The sequence below is a fragment of the Leptodactylus fuscus genome, chromosome 3 (genome assembly GCF_031893055.1).
Source record: "Leptodactylus fuscus isolate aLepFus1 chromosome 3, aLepFus1.hap2, whole genome shotgun sequence".
Taxonomy (NCBI): Eukaryota; Metazoa; Chordata; class Amphibia; order Anura; family Leptodactylidae; genus Leptodactylus; species Leptodactylus fuscus.
The window spans coordinates 197,387,542-197,407,282 of record NC_134267.1 but is presented as its reverse complement, the minus strand read 5'-3'; the positions used below and the strand labels follow the sequence as shown (position 1 = coordinate 197,407,282).

General features: G+C 41.6%; 1 protein-coding gene across 1 annotated transcript in view; it reads left to right on the top strand.

Moving 5' to 3' along the window:
* RASA2 (RAS p21 protein activator 2) overlaps positions 1–19,741 on the top strand; it is a 69,913-nt gene that overhangs the window by 5,933 nt on the left and 44,239 nt on the right. Inside the window, exon 2 of the mRNA XM_075269018.1 lies at positions 15,064–15,181. Within this exon, the coding sequence (XP_075125119.1) occupies positions 15,064–15,181 (118 nt within the window). The remainder of the gene's footprint in view (positions 1–15,063; positions 15,182–19,741) is intronic.

The window sequence follows — 19,741 nt, the reverse complement described above, 5'->3', positions numbered from 1 at the left end:
GCGGAATTGCCACGGTAAAAATAGCGGCGTTTTACAGTACTTGTAAAGTGGATGGGATTCATGCGAATCCCATGCCCACTTTGCGGAAAAAATCATAGCGCAGTGGTTTTGAAAATCGCAGGATATCAATTATATCTATGGAAATGCCGGCAGCTTTCCCATAGATATAATAGTAACAGAAAGTCCACAGAGGAAAACTCCGTAAACTTCCTGTTTAAAGCGCTGCGGGAAGAACTGCAATGCGTTCACGGCGCTGTGTTTCCGCCCAGTGGGGCCTTAGCCTAAAGGGATTTTCTGAGCCTTTAATATTGATGACCTCTCTATTATAGGGCACCAGTGTCAGATCACTGAGGATTGGGCACTCAGCACCCCATCTATTCATATGCCTGTGTTTAGTCTGAGAATTACCTTATGCACAGTTTGTTTCATGGTTGTGTGAAGAAGGCCTTACTGTAGGTGATTTAATTTGGGTGGACATATTATTGTACACTTTTTAGGAATATTACATATCGATAACCCATCCTAAGCAAAGACTATCAATAGGCAAGACCTGTAAATCGCCTTTAAGTTGTGGGTGTTGGTCTTCTCTTTGCCTCTTCTTCTGAATAGTCTTATTTTGCAGTTTGTCAGTCTTTACCAGGCGTATAATACTGTTTTGGCGTTCCACTTAGTAATGGTGCTTCCTTGCACTTGCGGGGCTTGGTTTCAGTTCAAGCATAGGGGACGTTCCAAATCCTGTGTGGGTTTTCTTCAGCAATGCTATAGCCAAACATGACTCAAGTCCCATGCCTTGCTCATCTACTGCTCAGAACTGGTAGGGAATTGACAGCAGATGGTCTTTTTGATATTTTTCTACTCTGTCATCTGGAGTACAATATTGCGTACAATTTGTCCAAGTTTAATGTTTGTCTATCTCAATACAGTATATATCTCTAACTTTGTGATATAAATATAAAATTGTAATGTATGTATTTCATGAAGGGAATAAAACTGTCACATTAAATGTGTTGTCTTATCCGCAGGCAGAATGTTATAGAGCAGGAGGAGCAGAGCAGATTAATGGATAGTTATGTGGAAAATGATCCAGTATAACCTGTATTTCTTTAGTATGCTTAGGAGTCCAGTAGGCGGACTTAATTGGCAACTGACAGCCTTCCTGTCAATAGCGGTCATACAGAAATGGATGTCAATAACCTGATTTTTAAAGGGGTTTTCCTGTGATGACCTCTCCTTTAACATAAAAAGATTAGCTCAGTCAGATACCCGGGGGCTTGCAGATCACAGATCAGCTGAGTGAAGCAGCAGAGGCCTTGTGAAGTCACGTTCATCAGTTATGTGGTATGTTCACAGGTCAGTCCCATTCAAGGGTATAGGATTGTATGGGGCTGTGCTTGGCTTTGTGTTAAAAGGCCAAAGCAATCGTCTGATGGTGTCAGATCCCCACTGATCTTCAGTACTAAGGATAAGTCATCCATTGAATGTCAGGAAAATCCCAGAGAATTGAATGAAATATTAGCTCTATATCCATCTGCTCAGCGTCTCCTGCTCTATACCCTGCTGCCTGCAGATAGGACTACATGTGATGGACCAGCAATTCATGTCTATAGGGGCCTCATCTTGCACAACTTTAAAGCGCCAAGGCTGAAATTGCCTCATATGTTAATGCTGACATATATGCTGATGAAGATTATGACCTCAATAGTGCAAAGTTCACTGTTTCCAACAAGGGAGAATTTTTTTTTTTTTTTTGTCAAATTTTGCAAATATTGAGACCAAAGCCACTTTTTAACCCTGATTCCAATGGTGCTATTGCACCATGCCCTATAGTATTTGGGGCTGTCTCTCTCAGTGGGTTCTAACCAACTCTATCTGCATCCACTTTATACTGTGTGGGGGAGGCTTAATAAATTGAATGTCGCTATTACTATGTTGAGGTTCAAGAGCCTTTGTAGTAATCGACAAGGTAAAAGAGACCATGGGTGAGGTTAGGGACACAGCTTAACAATAAATAATTTACTGTTGTGCGATGCGCATACCGCCACACTAATCCATCTTCATGTACTTTGGGAAGCATGTATAAGTGGGGTGATGATGGGGAAGGGGGGGTCCTCTTATGAATCCTTTGCACCATTCCCTCCTGTGTGTTAAAATGGTCCTGATGGACACCGACCTCTACACCCACCTCCAGAATCGGGATATTCCAACCCTTTGACCTGGCATGTGGTGGGTGCCCACGTCTGGCTTTTTCCTTGTACTTCGCCAGTAGTTCCCAAATACCCGAGTTATTTCCTATTGTCCCCTTGAGATATCGCACACCGGTTAATTCATTACTATTACCTTGTCACTTGACCATAACTACATATTTCTCCGCTCTCCGTACACTTCTACGGGCAGAGCCAGAAGGACATACAATACATGCTTCTCACAATACACAGCCGCCATAAAGGCCTGGATGTTCTTCATTGAAAAAAAAAAAATGGCCTAGTTTTAATGAAGACAACCACAGTGCTGTGTGAAAAGCATTTCCCCTGTGAGGAAGTGGATATGAAAGGTTTAGTACATAGCTCGTTCATCGTGCAATATGGGTTTTGTTTCTTAACAAAACTTGTCATTGAGGTGGGGTTTCTAGCACAACAGAGATTGTGTGTAAAAAGACAATGGTGGAGGAAAGGAGATTGCGGTTTCCGTTCTACACTGGAACTGCACAGATGTACAAAACACATCACACTCACTTCCTAGTGTGTCTGCCTCTGACTGCAAAACCTTTCTACCTTGCTTTTTCAATTTTATCTGCTACCACTTCTTCTCTATAAGTTGCTTCTAAGTTTAGGTTCACTTTCCGCCTACTTTGGAGTGAATGAGGACAGGGCTCAGCAATCTGACAGTCCCATAGATGCAGATCATCAGTCTATTGAATTGGGGGACCCCGTTCTCATGATCAATGAAACCCCTAGGATCAGACACCCTCTTTTGGAGCACCTTTTTCTATTTTTTTCCAAATTATTCATGGTCAGTTTTACCGTAATGGCTGGAATGTAATCTTAAGTCTCCTCTAGAGAAACTTATTACATGGACACACCTTGCAAACCGTGACCTCTTTTGATAAAGCTTTTTTCCAGGGGGCTTCCCAAGTAGCGAGCCGCAGTCGAAAAATGCTACGGAGGAGACCGCGGCGGAAGTGCGTCACATTTTTTTACACAAAATTTTTCCCAAAGAGCCCACTGAGTTTTTTTCCTCTGCGGACTTTCTCCCTCTATAATACCTATACGGAAATAAATGCAAGCTGTTTTGAAATCGCAGCATTTCTGCTCTGCAATGTGTTGATGGGATTACCCAGAGTCTCATCCACTTTTCAGGTACTGTAATACGCAGCGTGTACACAATGTGGGCCCGGGCCTTAATCTCAGACAACCCCTTTAATATTGACATATGCCATGCCACTCTTTGGTGGAACCCACTGATGATTTGACATAATGGAGGCTGCCAAGCTCGCTCAGGCCTCCAGTCTTGTATGGGAAATAAACTAGGCCTTTTTTTTTCTTAAACCCTCCTCTCCTTTGAGAAGTGGTGACAGAAGTCTTATGTCATTGCAAAGCCTAAAAGGAAACCCCAGTGCATATAGGAGGTTCACATTGTGACTATTCATTAGGGAGTCCTTCACACTCGACAATGAATACCTCCTTTTGGGGATGGGTTTCCAATAGCAAAATCCTTTTTATTGTGCTTCAGAAGGGTGTGTATTGATGCGTGCCGCCAGGGTTTCTGAGCCAGGAAGAAACGTTGGGCACCCCTCCCCAACACTGGAACATGGATTAACAATCTCCCAGTTTTACACACATTTGTGAGAAAACTACATAAACCTTTAGTTTTTTTTTTTTAACTCGATGATGATAATTTTAATGTATTTTTAAGGATTTTCATTATTCAGGATTTTTATGGTAAGTTATCAGTATCAATTGGTTGGGGTATGGCGCCCACAAAGCCTGCTGATCAGCTGCCGATGTGACATAGTATACAGTTTCAGCTCAATCCCAATCAGGTGATTTGGACTGCACTGCAATACTAAACTCAGCCACTACATAATATAAGGCGCTGTGCTTCCTACTTGGTGACTATTATGCAGTCCCTTAAAACAGCTGGTTGGTGGGGGTCTCAGGTGATTACTCTCATCCATCAAATATCGATGACCCTTTCTAAGGATTGGCCATCAATATGTAAATACTAGAAATCCCTTTAACCAGTTAATCCTATTATATATCTTTTACTGATCTTGTCATTGCATCCTCATTTACAATAACCATGGAGGGAGCTTTTCTGTGCATATTTTCCACAAGGTGCTCTTGTGCCAAAGATATGACACATCCCTTTTGCGCCTCAATGGCCTCTTTAGGTGAAAGTGAGTGTGGTAGGGACGTCTTGCAACAGTTTTCAAGCATGAGTTATACTGAAAATCTGCCCGTTCCTTACTGCTATAGATCTAAAGGCCGGGGGTGCACTGGTTTACATCAATGGGTTTTAAGTAGGGTTCGCGCTACCGTTGAATTCCATTATGACGGTGTCCGTTAAAAAAAAACAAAAAAAAAAACGGACTCCTTTCATAATGGACAGTAACTGATGGCTATCAGTTACTGTCCGTTATAAGTCCATTGGCCATGTACTTCATTGTTAAAAATAAATAAATAACCATTTGCTGTCCGTTTTTTTTTTTCTAACGGACAGAAAAGTCCTGCGTGTAGGATTTTTTTTTTTTTTTTTGTTCGCTGGAAAAAAAACGGTGTAAACGGACACAAGATAAAATCCCAATTAATGGAAATTTCTGAGGTTCAGCTGGTGTCTTTTGCTAAAATCTTATAACTGACAATAGCCACAGACACTGCTGATGGTCACCAATGGTAGTGTGTACGCCCCTTATATGTGCAATAGTTATTTAGATTGGTGTAAATAAACAGATCAAACATGAGGATATTCCATAAATTTCCCACCTCGCTTTATTGCACATTCACCATGAGGTCAGGTGTATTGTCCTTGGCTTCAGTGGTCAGTTTAGATGTCTTCTCGGCGCCGGTGTTCGTTATAAATCCTAGTTTTCGTCGGTATGCAAATGAGTTCTCTCGCAGCACTGGGGGCGGTCCTCAGCGCTCAAACAACACTGGGGACGTCCTCAATGCTACGAAAGAACTCTCCAGCGCCGCCTCCATCTTCTTCAGGAACGGTCTCTCTTTGCATCTTCTTCCAGCGCTTGCTTCAAAGAAAATGGCCGCTTACAATACTGTGTAAGCGGCCATTTTCTTTTCTTTTGGCCTGTGGATATGCACAGTTGGCTTTGCCCGAGGCCTAGAAGTTTGAAGTGAGCGCTGGAAGAACATGCAAAAAGAGGCCGTTTCTAAAGAAGATGGAGGCATTGCTGGAGAATTCTCTCGTAGCATTGGGGACACCCCCCAGTGCTGTTTGATCGCTGGGGCCCGCCCCAGTGCTGCAAGAGAACTCATTTGCATACTGACGGAAACCAGGATTTATACCGAACAGCAGCGCAGAGAAGACCTTTAAAGGTAGGAGAAGAATAGCCTTTCTTAAGGCTATTCCTATGTCTTAGTCACAAAAAATTGAGTTTTAATGATAGGATCCTTTTAATGTCAGTGCACAAAGCATATATGCAGCACCTACCTGCAGAGTGGATGGGATTCTGGCTAATCCCAACCACACATTGCAGAAAAAAATTTTTTTACAGCAGAAATGCTGTGAGTTAACAAAAAAAAACCGTTTTTTTTAAATCACAGCGTGTCCGTAATACCTGTGCAAATGCTGGCGATTTCCATATAGATATAATAGAGGCAGAATGTCAAAGGAAAACTCTGTGGACTTTCTGTGAAAAGCGGTACAGCAAAATCTTCAATGCATTTCCACACTGATTTTTGGCTATGGCTCGCTATGTGGGGCCTTAACCTAAATGGGTTTTCTTTGAGTTAAATAACCATTTCTGAATCATTATTGCACATTTGGTTTTGGCGGAGGACAGGGTTCAGTATAGGCAACTAAGCAGTGTGATATGCAAAAAGCTGCGATGTACTGAGTGTTCTGACACCTTTCTATTACAACCATCATTAGGGAACCTGTCACCAGGTATGGGGCCACTAATTCAAACTGTGGCATTCTCATTCCCTTCTCTAATACGTTTTAACGCTTGGTAACTTACCAATGAAAAGTCTGGGACTCCGTGGTGAGTCCCCATACATGCACATTGCACCACTGAAGCCAAGGACAATACACCTGATCTCATCCTATTAATATTATAAATAGATATAAATATAAAGTTTGTGAGTTTGGATGTTTGTGGGTTTGTGTGTTCGGATGTTTGTTAGTCAATCACGCAAAACCCGCTCGACCGATTTGGCTGAAATTTTCCACAAACATAGTTAATACACCCCATTGCGCAATAGGCTACTTTTCGTCACAATAGCGCACATACGTTTTTCCCAGGACCCCCACAAACCCCAAACTCACATCACCATCTCTGCAATCTCACACACTTTGGACCATAGCAAGCCACAAAATTCATATTGCCCTGTACAGCCTAGCCCCTAACCCCACACAATCACATATACATATACTTTACCACTTTGCCCCTCACCTTAACGATACTCCAGGAGGTTCTCTTCAACGCTCTGGAGCAGCCATGTTTGCCAACCCCCACCGCTCTTGACAATCCGCGACACCGCCCACCCATGTCAATACCCCTAGGCGGTCTAATAAATGCAAAAAAAAAGTTTAAAAAAAGGAAAAAAAATATTTAAAAAAAAAAAAAAAAGGATTAAAAATTCAAATCACCCCCCTTTCCCTAGAACACATATAAAAGTAGTTAAAAACTGTGAAACACATACATGTTAGGTATCCCCGTGTCCAAAATCGCCCGCTCTACAAAGCTATACAAATATTTTTCCTGTTCGGTAAACGCCGTAGTGGGAAAAATGGTCAAAAGTGCCAAACCGCCATTTTTTTCACTGTTTTGATTCTGATAAAAATTTGCATAAAAAGTGATCAAAGCAATAACATTTCCTGAAGATGGTAGAACTACAAAGTACACCCAGTCTCGCAAAAAAAGACGCCATATACATCCCCGTACACTGACGTATAAAAAAAGTTACAGCTGTCGGAATATGGCGACTTTTCCCAAAAATTTTTTTTAACAGTTTTGGATTTGTTTTTAAGGGGTCAAAATGTAACTAAAACCATATAAATTTGGTATCCCCGGAATCGTAACGAAACACAGAATACAGGGGACATGTCATTTTGGTTGCACATTGAACGCCGTAAAACCAAAGCCCGTAAGAAAGTCGCAGAAATGCATTTTTTCTTGAAATCCACCCCATTTTGAATTTTTTCCCTGCTTCCCAGTACATTATATAGAATAATTAATGGTGGCTTCATGAAGAAAAATTTGTTCCGCAAAAATTAAGACCTTATATGGCTCTGGGAGCGGAGAAATAAAAAAGTTATGGGGTTTAGAAGGAGGGGAGTCAAAAACGAAAATCAAAAAATGCCATCGGCGGGAAAGGGTTAACTTCAAATCCCTCTGTCCCAAAGTCACTATGTAAAGTTTCTCACAACACCGTATATATAGCAGCTCTAATACAAATTAACTTCAACACAAAAGTCTCACGTATTCTCTGAATTAAAGCAAAAACAAGATACAAACTTACATTTCATATCCCATACCTTATACACAGTATGAAAACCTTACCCGCGCCTGTATATACACACTTCTACAATCACCGCAGACGAAGTCGCGGGTACCAGCTAGTGGTGAAATAAAGCGAGGTGGTAAATTTCTGGCGTTTCCTCATGTTTGATCTGTTTATTTACACCAATCTAAATAACTATTGTACAGGATCGGATTCTAGCAACTTGTAAAAAACCACACGGCCTCTTCTGGGGTCCATGTCTTGATGGGTCAAAGCTATTTTTGTGGCATGTGGAGGACGTACATGATATCAAGCAGGTGGTTTTAATGTTATGGGTGATTTACAATGTTGATTTCATGCAATCTTTTATGGGCATGTTTTATAGGGTTATATGTTCATATCCTTTGTCCATATGAAGCCCTAATCTCATAATTAAATGCAGTAAAAATATATTAAAAATGTGTAAAACTTGCTTAATATGAGAAACTGAAAAGTTCAGTTACTAATATGATTTATTTTACTATTGCCACCTTTTTTTTTCAATTGTATCCGCAGCGTGCTGACAGCAATGGTCATACGCTATATTGGTGGATGGCGACCCCCCCCCCCCCCCCACTAGCATACATGCCACTCTTGGAACCTTCAGTCCCTGGCACTGCAATTTCCTCATCTGTGGGATGATGATCGCTCTGCCCCGATTCTGTCAGCCCCTTGGCATTTGCACATCCCATCCATAACTTGGCAGTGAGTGGAGGACTATGAGGCTATACGTGTCACTCAGCCTCCTTCATAATAGCAAACTAATGTTGGAGTGGTGGCGGAGGAGGCTGAGTGACGTGTACAGTCACATGGTCACTCGCTGCCAAGTTATGGATGGGATCGATATGCGCAGGTGCCGGAGACTGACAGAATGGAGCAGAGTGATCATCAGTTATATTGTGCAGGGGCCACTAATAGGCTTTATACTCTGCCGCAAAGGGGGCACAAATGGGGCATCTTACTGCGTGTGGCACTAAGGTTCTGTATACTGTATATAGGGGTCCTGGCATTCTACTGCACAGAATGCTACCCTATTCTGTTAGCATTTTTTATCTGCAATGAAAGCTTGGCCAGGTTCACAGTGCTGTAATATTGAGGTGATCTACTCTCTGTATTACAGCTGCAGTCCCCTTTATAGTAACTCTTTGTAGGGGTCAACAACATTAATTGTTGCAATTCCTATTCTGAATATCCCGATACTCAGGGAATTGTCCTGTTTCATTTGGATATCTGGCATTATTTTCCTAAGATTATTTTCCTAAGCTTTAACGGATTAGTACAGCTGTTCTTTGGGGTCCTGGGTGTTGGCCTAAAGATAGGCTATCAATATTAGGAACTGGACAACCCCTTTAACTTCTGCACAAACACTGCATTGGTAGCTTCATGACATGGGTTTCTATGGCCGAGCTTCCAGCTCTATATTGGACAGAGTGGTGTAAACCACAAGGCCGCCAATGGACTCTGGAGCAGTGGACACGTGTTCTGCGGAGTGGTGACCCTCACTTCACTATATGGCAGTCTGATGCACAAGTCGGGGTTTGGGGAATGCCAGGAGAACGTTACCTGCCTGACTGCATTGTACTAAGTGGAAGATTGGTGGAGAAGGGATAATACTATGGGGATGGTTTTAAGGGGTTGATCTGTGCTCCTTAGTTCCAGTAAAAGGAAATCTTAATGCTTCACCATACCATGACATTTTGGACAATTGTATGCTTCCAACTTGGGACTCCTTTTCTGTTCCATCATGACTGTCCCCACTGCCCAAAGCAAGATCCTTAAAGGCATGTTGGGCAAGTTTGGTGTGGAAGAACTTGACTATCCCATACAGAGTCCTGACCTCAACACCATCCTATACTGGACAAGAGGGCTTGTCTTGCACGATGGAAGTGTCTGACATCACAAATTAACTACTTGAAGAATGGACAATGGTTGCCACAGACGCACTCCAAAATCTTGTAGGAAATCTTCCTAGAAGAGCGGATGATGCTATAGTTCCAAAGAAGGGACGACCAACTCCTTATTAATGCTTATAAGTTATTATGGGTTTAGAATGGGATGTCCTAAAAATTCTTAATTATCCATATAGTTTGTTGCCAGGGTCAGTGAATCTAAGCCAAGTGACAACCAATGTTCCTTTTGTTAGTTTTGCAAGAAGGATTACTGCAACTGAACAGAAAGATTCTTCTATCTTGGTAGCTAGCACTTGGGTGTTACTGCTCTAACTTCAGATTTACTCTTAATGGAAAAACTTTATTTTTTGGAGTGGGAAAAATCCTGCTACTGCACCTTTAAACCGTCCCAGTACATTCATCCACATCCCTTTCTGTTAAGTAATGTGTTCTTGCTCTGCCTCTTCCACCCACGCACTTTAGATCATCTCTGGTTCTAATGTTTTTCTAAGAATACTTCCCTACTCAATATTATGAAATCCCTTCTTGTTGTACTGCCACTCGCCTTTCAGTCCGCCGTAAACAGTCAAGTTTGTAGTAGTAGTTTTTTTGTTTTTTTATTACATTTTTTTTTGAGCGGTACACACAATTTCTTATATATTCTAGGTTGGAGTAACTTTTTGGAGTGAACTTCACTGCTATCAGGACATTTTAATAGGACCTGTTAATCATTATGGTGAGCACAGGCAAAAAATGGGTGCTCAGACAGGTGCGGCTATGCCCCAGATGCATTGGACAGCTCATTTAAATGTGAACAAAAATGTTTATGTAACTAACGCCCCCTACAGCAGTATATAAGTTCTTTAGGAGTGGTTTTGGTCCTCCTAGATTCCCTTTTAAAGAGAGCCTTTCACCACCTCCAACAAGTCCAGCTCTTTACATCACTTAATAGCTGCTGCTCCACTGATTCTGGCAAAGTTGAGATTTTTTTTTGTCTCTAGTTATCACCATTCCTGAGCAGTCAGTGCTGCTAGTTTTGGTGCCTGATATACTATTTAGTCTCTGTACTGTGTGGGAAATGTACCTCGGTAGCAGAAATGGTGAAGACCCAACCAGTCAGAAACAGGGACACAAAACTGTAGCAAAACAGGTTTATTTAATACAATTTAAAAAAAAACTGCAAAATAAATAAACCTTGACTTCAGGCACAACATGAACAAAACAAAATACAGCCTTAACTTCAGACAAAAGGAGTGAAACAAAATCCTGCTCGTCTGAGCACGACCTGAATAAAGTACTAACTGTACGTGTGGCTTACTACTAGCCAAGCAAATCAACAAAAAGAGCACAAAACAGTCTCAGCAGACTCTGTGTCAGGACAGACCCAGGCACTTACTCTTGCTCTCAGGATCTGCCCTGAGGTACAGGCCTGACCACCTCCTCCCTCTCTCCCTATGCCTTGATAGGACTTATTGTATTGTTGGGGTCGGCAGACTTTCTCGTTGTAATAGGAAAGTCCTATTCTCTGTTACTACTGGTGCACGACAGAGAATGGAACTGGCTAGGTTATTGCAATGAGGCAAGTCTGCCAACCTCAGAATATACATCAAAAATGGAGAGTAAGGAGTCCGGTGCTGGACATAGGACCCAGGATCGCAACGAGTCAGGGAATAGGAGGTGTAAAGCATGCATTAAACGGGACGGATGTTGGCAAGTTTTATTCCCTGGATAGCTCTTTTTAAATAGGACTTTTCGCCAACTTTATAGAGGACCTTTCAACTCCTGGGGCACATGTGGTGTAATACACCGCTAGAAAGCCGACAGTGCGCTGAATTCCGCGTACTATCGGCTTTCCCGTTCTGTGCCCCCGGTGAAGAGCTATCGGTGCCATTACCGTAGCTCTTCACTGTCAGAAGGGTGTTTCTGATAGGGGGTGTTCCTTTCCACCCGGTGAGGAACGCCTCCCCTACTCCTGATAGTACTCGTCTATGGACGAGTACTGGTGGAGGAGGGCATTCCTCACCAATTCAGCGCACTAGCGGTGTATTATGTACCCGAGGAGGTGAAAGATCCTCTTTAACTTTTTGCATCCATCAATAAGTGAGAATTCACTGATTCTTGCAGAGCAGGAAGTTTCTTTTCCTCTAGCCCCCACCTTTCCTGACAAATCAGCGCAGTTCAGCACTCAATATGCTAATTAACCTAATCAGTGCAAGATATAAGAACCATGGATATGTGTCTTACACTTAGAACATCCTAAACAAACATAGGTAAGGGAGAGACTGGTCCAAAAAAGAAATAGGAACAAAGCTTCTTTTTTCTCAAGAGAAAAAAAAAATAAAAAAATAAAAAATGAAATAAAATGTCTCAGGAACTAGCTGCTTCTTCACTGAAGACTTGCCGTGATAGTTTTCTGCCTAAGGCTGGATTAGCCATTTAGAAAGGGTTTCTTGATGGGGGTTGTCTGGAATATATATATATATATATATATATATATATATATATATATATATATATATATATATATATATTTTTTTTTCTTTTATTTCGTGCGTTTTACAACGTTCATTTTCTGGACAAGGACCTACAAATGTTGCCCTGTTTAACATGACTTTCTGCAGCGTGATCATTTTCAATTCCATGATTTCCAATCTCAGAAGACACCAAAACCCACTGAAGACCCATCAAATAGTTGAGCTAACGCTGTGTGCCGCAGTGATATTAACACATTAAGAGTCATGTTAACCTTTGCTTCATCTGTACATTTACCATCGATAGCAGATTGGTGGGGCTCTGACACCCAGCAACCCCACCGATCAGCTCTTCTCGGCATCTGCTGCTACCAGCTCTATGCAGTGACCAGAACTGGGAACCATCCGGCTCCTTCCTGTGCCAACTACTTATGAGAACAGCTGATCGGCGGGGGAGTCCGATGATGGACCCCTATTGATCTGATACTGATGACCTTTTCTAAAGAGGGGTCCGTTTGGAAATTCCCTTTATCTGTGTTTCCATGATTGCCTATAAGTGTCCTGACTTGCCTGTCTGACTATTGCTATAAAGCAGGAGGTTTAGTCTGCCGTGTCAGTGTTGCCCAGTGACAAAATGAAAGGGGTGATGTGATTGGTTGCTGGGGGCAACGCTGGCAGCTTTTCTTAGTACATTTTTAAGCATGAGGTCTATTGTGTTTCAGATTTTCCGTGGGAGTCAGATTGTTCGTTCATCCACATTTCCTTTAGAGTCATCTAGATCAACTTCTGTCACCTTGTTCTTTTCCACCAATGCACCATTTCTCTAAAGAAATACATTTTATAGGAAACCAATTCTTTCATGTCGCAGGAATGGCGTCTCCGTTTTTTCACTCATTTAGTGCATTTGGTTTTTGTCTTACCTGTGAGCAGTGTGTGCTGGAGATGGGCAACCACACGGTATACCATATAGAGTGGAATATTGATCCCACAAAAAGTATGAATTTTCTCAATGCATGAAGGTTTTTATTCGATGATAGATACACCATATAAGCGTATATTGTGTGTATCTATCATCGAATAAAAACCTTCATGCATTGAGAAAATTCATACTTCTTGTGGGATCAATATTTCACTGAATTATCACGGATTGGGACCCTATCCCACTACCTATAACCCAACGTACCACCACACCTATTAGTATTGTTATACCGTATAGAGTTACATCTTTCGGGTAGTACTCCCTGATATATACAGAATACCAAAGACTTTTATTTTTTTCTGTATACAAGTCAGTATTGACTATTTTTGAAAACTAGAGCCATTTGCAACTAGCCCACCCAACAGAAGCCACATGAGGCCCCCGCAGCCACAAGATGGCCACACGTGTCAATGCCACAGATCTGTATTCTTCAGAGAGCTCCTTAGGAATGGGGATGAATATTAATAATATATTATGCCTCTTAGGATTTTTTTAAAATTATTATTTAGTATTTTTCCCTCAATCTGAAAGACTTTGTCCAGGATCTGGCAGGAGTCTGGGGATAAAATATTAAAATCTGTATTCCTGCACTGCTCCCCCATTCTCTTCTGCTGGCCTGCATTGTTACTACTGTCATGTGATGGCTGCAGCCACGTGCAGTGGGAGCGTCTTCAGTATAGGACCCTAACAGGGAGCAGCAGTGTTTGAGTGGTGGGGAGCGGGGGATTTTCCAGGTGGGTAATACTTGGTTTGTTGTTTTATCACATCCCTTGATTTCTGCTGATTTTTTATATGTCCCAGACATCCCCTTTCACCGCAAACCAGAAGCCCTGTTTTTGGTTGACCACCTATTATATACACTCACTGCCAGGTGGTGAATGACCAGAAATGAGGTTTGTATTTTTATACATATTTGGAAAGATTTATTAATAGGTTTGTAAGGCACATGAGTCACATTTCTGGAAATGAAGCCTAGCATATTATTATATTTTGCATGCTTTATGTATTTTATTCCTTAGGTTACCTATAGTTTTACACGTATACGTACAAAATACCAGCGATTTGTGCCAATGTCTTTCATTTTGAGCACTTTTGAAAAGAAAGCCAAAGGGGGAAGGGGTATACTGGCAAAAAATAAAAATAAAAAAATTTGTACAATGTTTATGGTACGGTACTTTTTCTGACCCTGAGAGTGGCAGCATACTGACGCATTTTGCTTAGTAGACGTGCAGGGCACTATGAAATATGTCTTAATTTCCGATCAGGATGAATCATGGTAGGAGACTGGTGTCCTCTATTGTTTTTATCTTGTTGGATTGTATTTGATATAGAAATTGATAGGGATGTAAACGGTTAATTATAGGTACCCCGCCAGCTTGGGCGACCGGCCATCTAATGTGTATAAGGGCCTCTGCTCCAATGGCAGGTGTCGGGGATAACAAGGAAACGTTGGAATACAACATGCCTGCTCCTTATCCTGGGGGAGGTGAGGTGTTGCCAGATGTGTCTAGCGGCAGATTTCTCTCCATGCAGAATATGTGCACACTTGGTTTGGGGGCGTCAGGAGACAGGTTTTGGCTCCGCTTGTGTTCGGCAGACGTCTGTGTAATGTATATTGCCAACCTAGAAAAAGTCATCAGATGTTCAGTAGTAGTGTTACTGTTGGGGAGCGTTACATCTGACGTTCTGTCAGTCGGCTTGCATCACAGGAAAGGACTGCTTCCTTCTATGGGATGAATTCTACAAGGTTGCGTAATTGTCTACACAGTACTATACTATGTAAACCACTATATATTTATTTCCGGTTGCCTATATAGCACATCATAGTCTGTGGCTGTGTACACAGATTTTCACCTATCACATTGGTCCCTGTTCCCTAGGGGCTTGCTATCTAATCTCCCTATCTCAGGCACACGCGGTTGAATAAATTCCATCGGACGCTTATTTATTCATTTGTTGTTGGCATACCGCCCATGTTAATAGTCTAATATTTTCTTATTTTACAGGTGAGGCAAAAAACCTGTTGCCTTATCCAGGACCAAACAAGATGAGAGATTGCTTCTGCACTGTTAATCTAGACCAGGAAGAAATCTTTAGGACCAGTGTTGTTGAAAAGTCACTCAAGTAAGAAGGAATTTTTTTTTTATTTTTTTTCTTTTGTTCTTTTCTAATAATAAAAAAAACTATTATTATTATTTAGATGTCTGTGAACCTTTCACGAAAGGTTCATGCTAGTGCTGTGCTCGCTGTTGTTTGAGTCCATTGGGGGACCCAAACAACAGAGAGGTAGACTTCTGAAACATTGGTTACACACGGAGCCCAGTGGACACCATGGACTATTATGGGGTCTGCCATTTTGAAACTGGCTGCGGCTGAAAAAAAAAGGATATTTTTCTTCGACAGTTTTCAGTGGTTTCTTTGATGGATTTCAGCTGTCTCTTCTCTTCTACTCAGACGCAGACGTGAACCCAGCCTTAATTATTATCTTGATTTATGACATGGCTGAAATCTAAGGCTTTGTTCACCTCTGTATTGCAGAGTCCACTAGAAGCACTTGTCACAAAATGTAGCAGACCATCTTGTAATTCAGTTGGATAGGTCAGGCAGCGCTCGTGTCCGTCATGTGATGGCTCTACCACAACACAGAAGTGAACAGACCCCAACCTGGCTTATACTTGTTAAGCAAATGGGGTTTATGGATCATAGGATCAATGGGGAAACATGGGATTGGTTGATAGGCTCCATATATATCACTTATTCGTGAGGACCTGTGAATAAGTAGCATATATGTACATTCTGAGGAATTTGTGTTCTTACACGTAGAGGTGAGTATTGATAAATGTCTTAACTTCACGTTAGGGCTTTCCCATGTATTCGGTAAAACAAAAAACTCTCTTTATGATGCAACTTTTCACAAGATTTTCTCCATTGTGGGTAGGTTCACACATATACAGGTGGGTGGATGGCTTGGTTCACACGTTATATTGTGGCAATCTTTCTGGGTTTGTTTTGACAGTATATACATGAACTTTTACTTGCCCCATTTAGATATGACACAGTCACAGAAAATTGGGCTTGCAACTTGTGAACATAACCTTATTAGCATAGTTTTCCTTCCTTTGCAAGTCCTTAAAGGGCGGTTTGGGCTCCAAATCAGTTTTTCATGCTGATATCGTTTGGGATATCCTTAGGTCAGGTCATCATTTTGTGAAATGAGCCCACACAGATCAGCTGCTTAAGTGCACCCCGAGGCTCCTACTCCTATTCAAGCAACAGGAGCATTGAATCACCTATGCAGTGGAGGGGCTGCCATGCTGTTCCTGTTATGTGCATAGGAGTGGTGCTGCATGTGTTCCCCATCCACTAGCAGCTTCAAGCTGCTCTGTGTCGGTCCCCACAGATCACATACTGATGACCTATCCTGTGGACAGGTTGCTATTATGAATAATCAATTTTGGTTTGGAAATCCCCCTTTAACTATGCTCTTTCAATGTGTGAATATTCCCATACGTTGTGGTTTATGACATATCAATTTTAGTAAATAATGGTATTCCGCATGAAATTAAATCCCTGAAGCATTTTTTCTTTAGAATGGTGTTGTTCCTCTGTTATACATGCATGAATAAATTGACATCTAGGTGTTGCCAATTGAATAGTCTGAGAGTCTCCAGTTTCATGGCTATGCAGGAATTTAGTAAAACTGACTTGGGCCGGTCACCACATTGCAAAAATGCTGCATTTTATGTTACCTGCAAAGTGGATGGGATTCTGGCTAATCTCATACATTGCGGAAAAACTGCGATTTCAAAAACACTCGCTCGCTCTCAATTATACCTGCGGAAACACTGGCATTTTCCTTATAGGTATAATAGGGGTAGAGGGTCCGCAGAGGAAAACTGAGAAATTGCAAAGAAAAATACTGCGGAAAAAACCATGTTGTGTTTCTGCTGGCCTTCACTAAGTGTGGTCTTGGCTTTAAAGAGGGCCTGCCAGCTCAGTGTAGATCACTTGTCCTCGGCTCTCTGATCATGAGAATTTTTCACTGTTACGTTGAATTCACACACAGCAGATTTGTGCAAATAGGAGTCTCCTAATATGGCCACAGATAACCATGTACTTGCTTAACACCAATCAAATAAATGGCACAAATTTTTGTTTTCATAAATGTCTTCAGGAATTCTGCACCATGTTAATTCATCCCTAGAATTTTGGTTGTTCTAGAGCACTCATTTGATGATGGTGTGTGTTTTTTTTTTTTTTTTTTTTTACGTACTCCATTAAATTATAGGAGTCTTTGCTCCACACTGCAACAACCATTGGGAAACTCCTAAAATATTGTGCAAGACTGAGGCCAGTGTCTTTTTAGTCTTACAGCTGCGGCTATAGCTTGGGCCACCTACAAGAGTCCCATACACAGTCCAGTCACATTAACGTGACCACCGCCTACTTTTGAGTTCAATGTTAAATACCCAATCGCAGAAGGCACGTGTCATCAGCCATCTGGGTGCACTCATCACTGTGGAAGGCACGATGTATCAGCACAAGTATGCATCTATCCTTGCAGACCATGTTCACCCCTACATGGGAATTGTTTTTCCTCAGGATGATGGCATCTACCAGCAGGACAATGCGACGTGTCATAAAGCTCGCAGTGTACGTGCGTGGTTCGAGGAGCACCAGGATGAGTTTACCGTACTCCCTTGGCCAGCAAATTCCCCAGACTTGAACCCAATTGAGAATCTGTGGGACCACCTCGATCGGGTTGTTTGCGCCATGGATACTCAACCACGTAACCTAGCGCAGCTGGCCACGGCACTTTAGTCGGCATGGCTCAACATCCCAGTGACATCATCACAACATCCCCTCGCTTCCTGCACGTCTCACAGCGCTCCGCTCTGCCAAAGGTGGTTATTCTGGATTTTGACAGGTGGTCACATTAATGTGAATGGACTGTGTATGTTGGGTAACATTATGCTTAATCTAGAAATACAATGGCAGCCAGTGTGAAGGATGGGGTCATGTGTTTGTTTGTTTTTTTGCAGGGTCAGATATTTTTTACACAAACATGTTTCTACATTCACCTAACCTTAAAAAACAGTCTGTGTGCAGGAAATTGTGGGCTATGAATAAAGAAAAGAAAAACTGACACAAACCACACTAGTGTCTCTTATTTTATTTTTTTTAACAATGAGTTCAGCATGTCTTACTAGTTTCCGCTTTATCCTTGTGAAGTCGTGTAGGCTGGCACCGCTCTACTGTAGGCGCTGTCTGGGTGATAGTCATCTAGGTGCCTCCTGGTAACATACTGCTGTAACTTAAGGAGGATGCCACTTTCTAATAGACTTATCAGACGTTAATATGACATGAAACCAAGCCATTGCATAGGACGTTGTAATGTATTTACCACAACAGTTAGTCTCCTGTTTTTGCATCATTTCCCCTCCTTGCTTCTTCAGTAAATGAACATTGCACAAACCCCAGATCCGGTCGGTATTCTGCTGACGTGGTTTCCCTGTGTCATTTTATTTCACTAACGTAGTGTTTAGAAGTTCACCATGAATGTGGTCTGTGTAATATTTAATAATTTCTTAAAGGGACCCGATTACAGATTATCAAATATTTTGAGTTATTTGATCATCATATACTGTATTGTTACCTTACTCTGTCGTCAAGGGGTTATCCACCTTCTAACACTGATGATCCATCTTTATAATAGGCCAACAATATTGGATCTGTAAGGATCTGATTCCTGGGACCGCTGCAGATCAGCTACTCTGTCAACATTTTCAGATCTCACCCAATCAACTGTTCAGTCTTCTTCTAAAGTGTAGTGGCGACTTTAGTTACTGCAACTCTGCTCCATTGAAGTCTATGGGACTGCACTGCAGTACCTAAAGCTACCACTACACATTGTGCAATGAGTAAGGAGCGCAACCCCTGGCATATAACCTTTACCAGGAGCCACATTGTTTCCAGGGGTCCTGGGTGTTGGACCGTTGCAGATCTATTACTGAAGTGAAAGTGCAAAGACCTAGGACAGGGGTCCTGAAATGGCACAGTGTAAATTTGAGATATAAGGTATTTTAGTATGTACAATTTTTTGACTTGTCATAAGCCGTATATAGTAATTTTCACTGGACAGCCCCTTTATATTTTAAAATAATTTTTAGTGTTTAATGGTGGAATTTTCTTTTACTATTATCTGAGGAAATGGCTCAATGTCTGTTGTCTTCTATGGATTTATACAGACTAGAATTTGTGAAATAATGTATTCTCGCAGATTTGTTCAATTATTTTTAATATGATCTTTCTAAATCCTATACTTGTGCCTGGGAAAAAAAAAAGGATGGAAGATAAGTCCGTACTATATAGATTACTTTACGTGTTCTACTTTCCCTATGGTGCAAATCCAAAGGTAGTTTAGAGCTGTTTTGAACGTTACAAGAATGGCCGCGTTCTACCTTTTTTGCCGCATTTCTGCCCATTTAGTTTTGACCAATGGAACAGATTTACAGTGCGAATACTGTCTAAGGGTATGGCCCCCCACATTGTGGAAGCACAGCTTTTTTTTTTTTTTTTGTTGCGTTTTTTTGAGCCAAAGCCAGTAGAGGATTGAGCGGAAGGGAAAAGTATAAGACCTTTCTATAGATTTCTCATTCATTTGGCTCAAAAAACCGCAGCAAA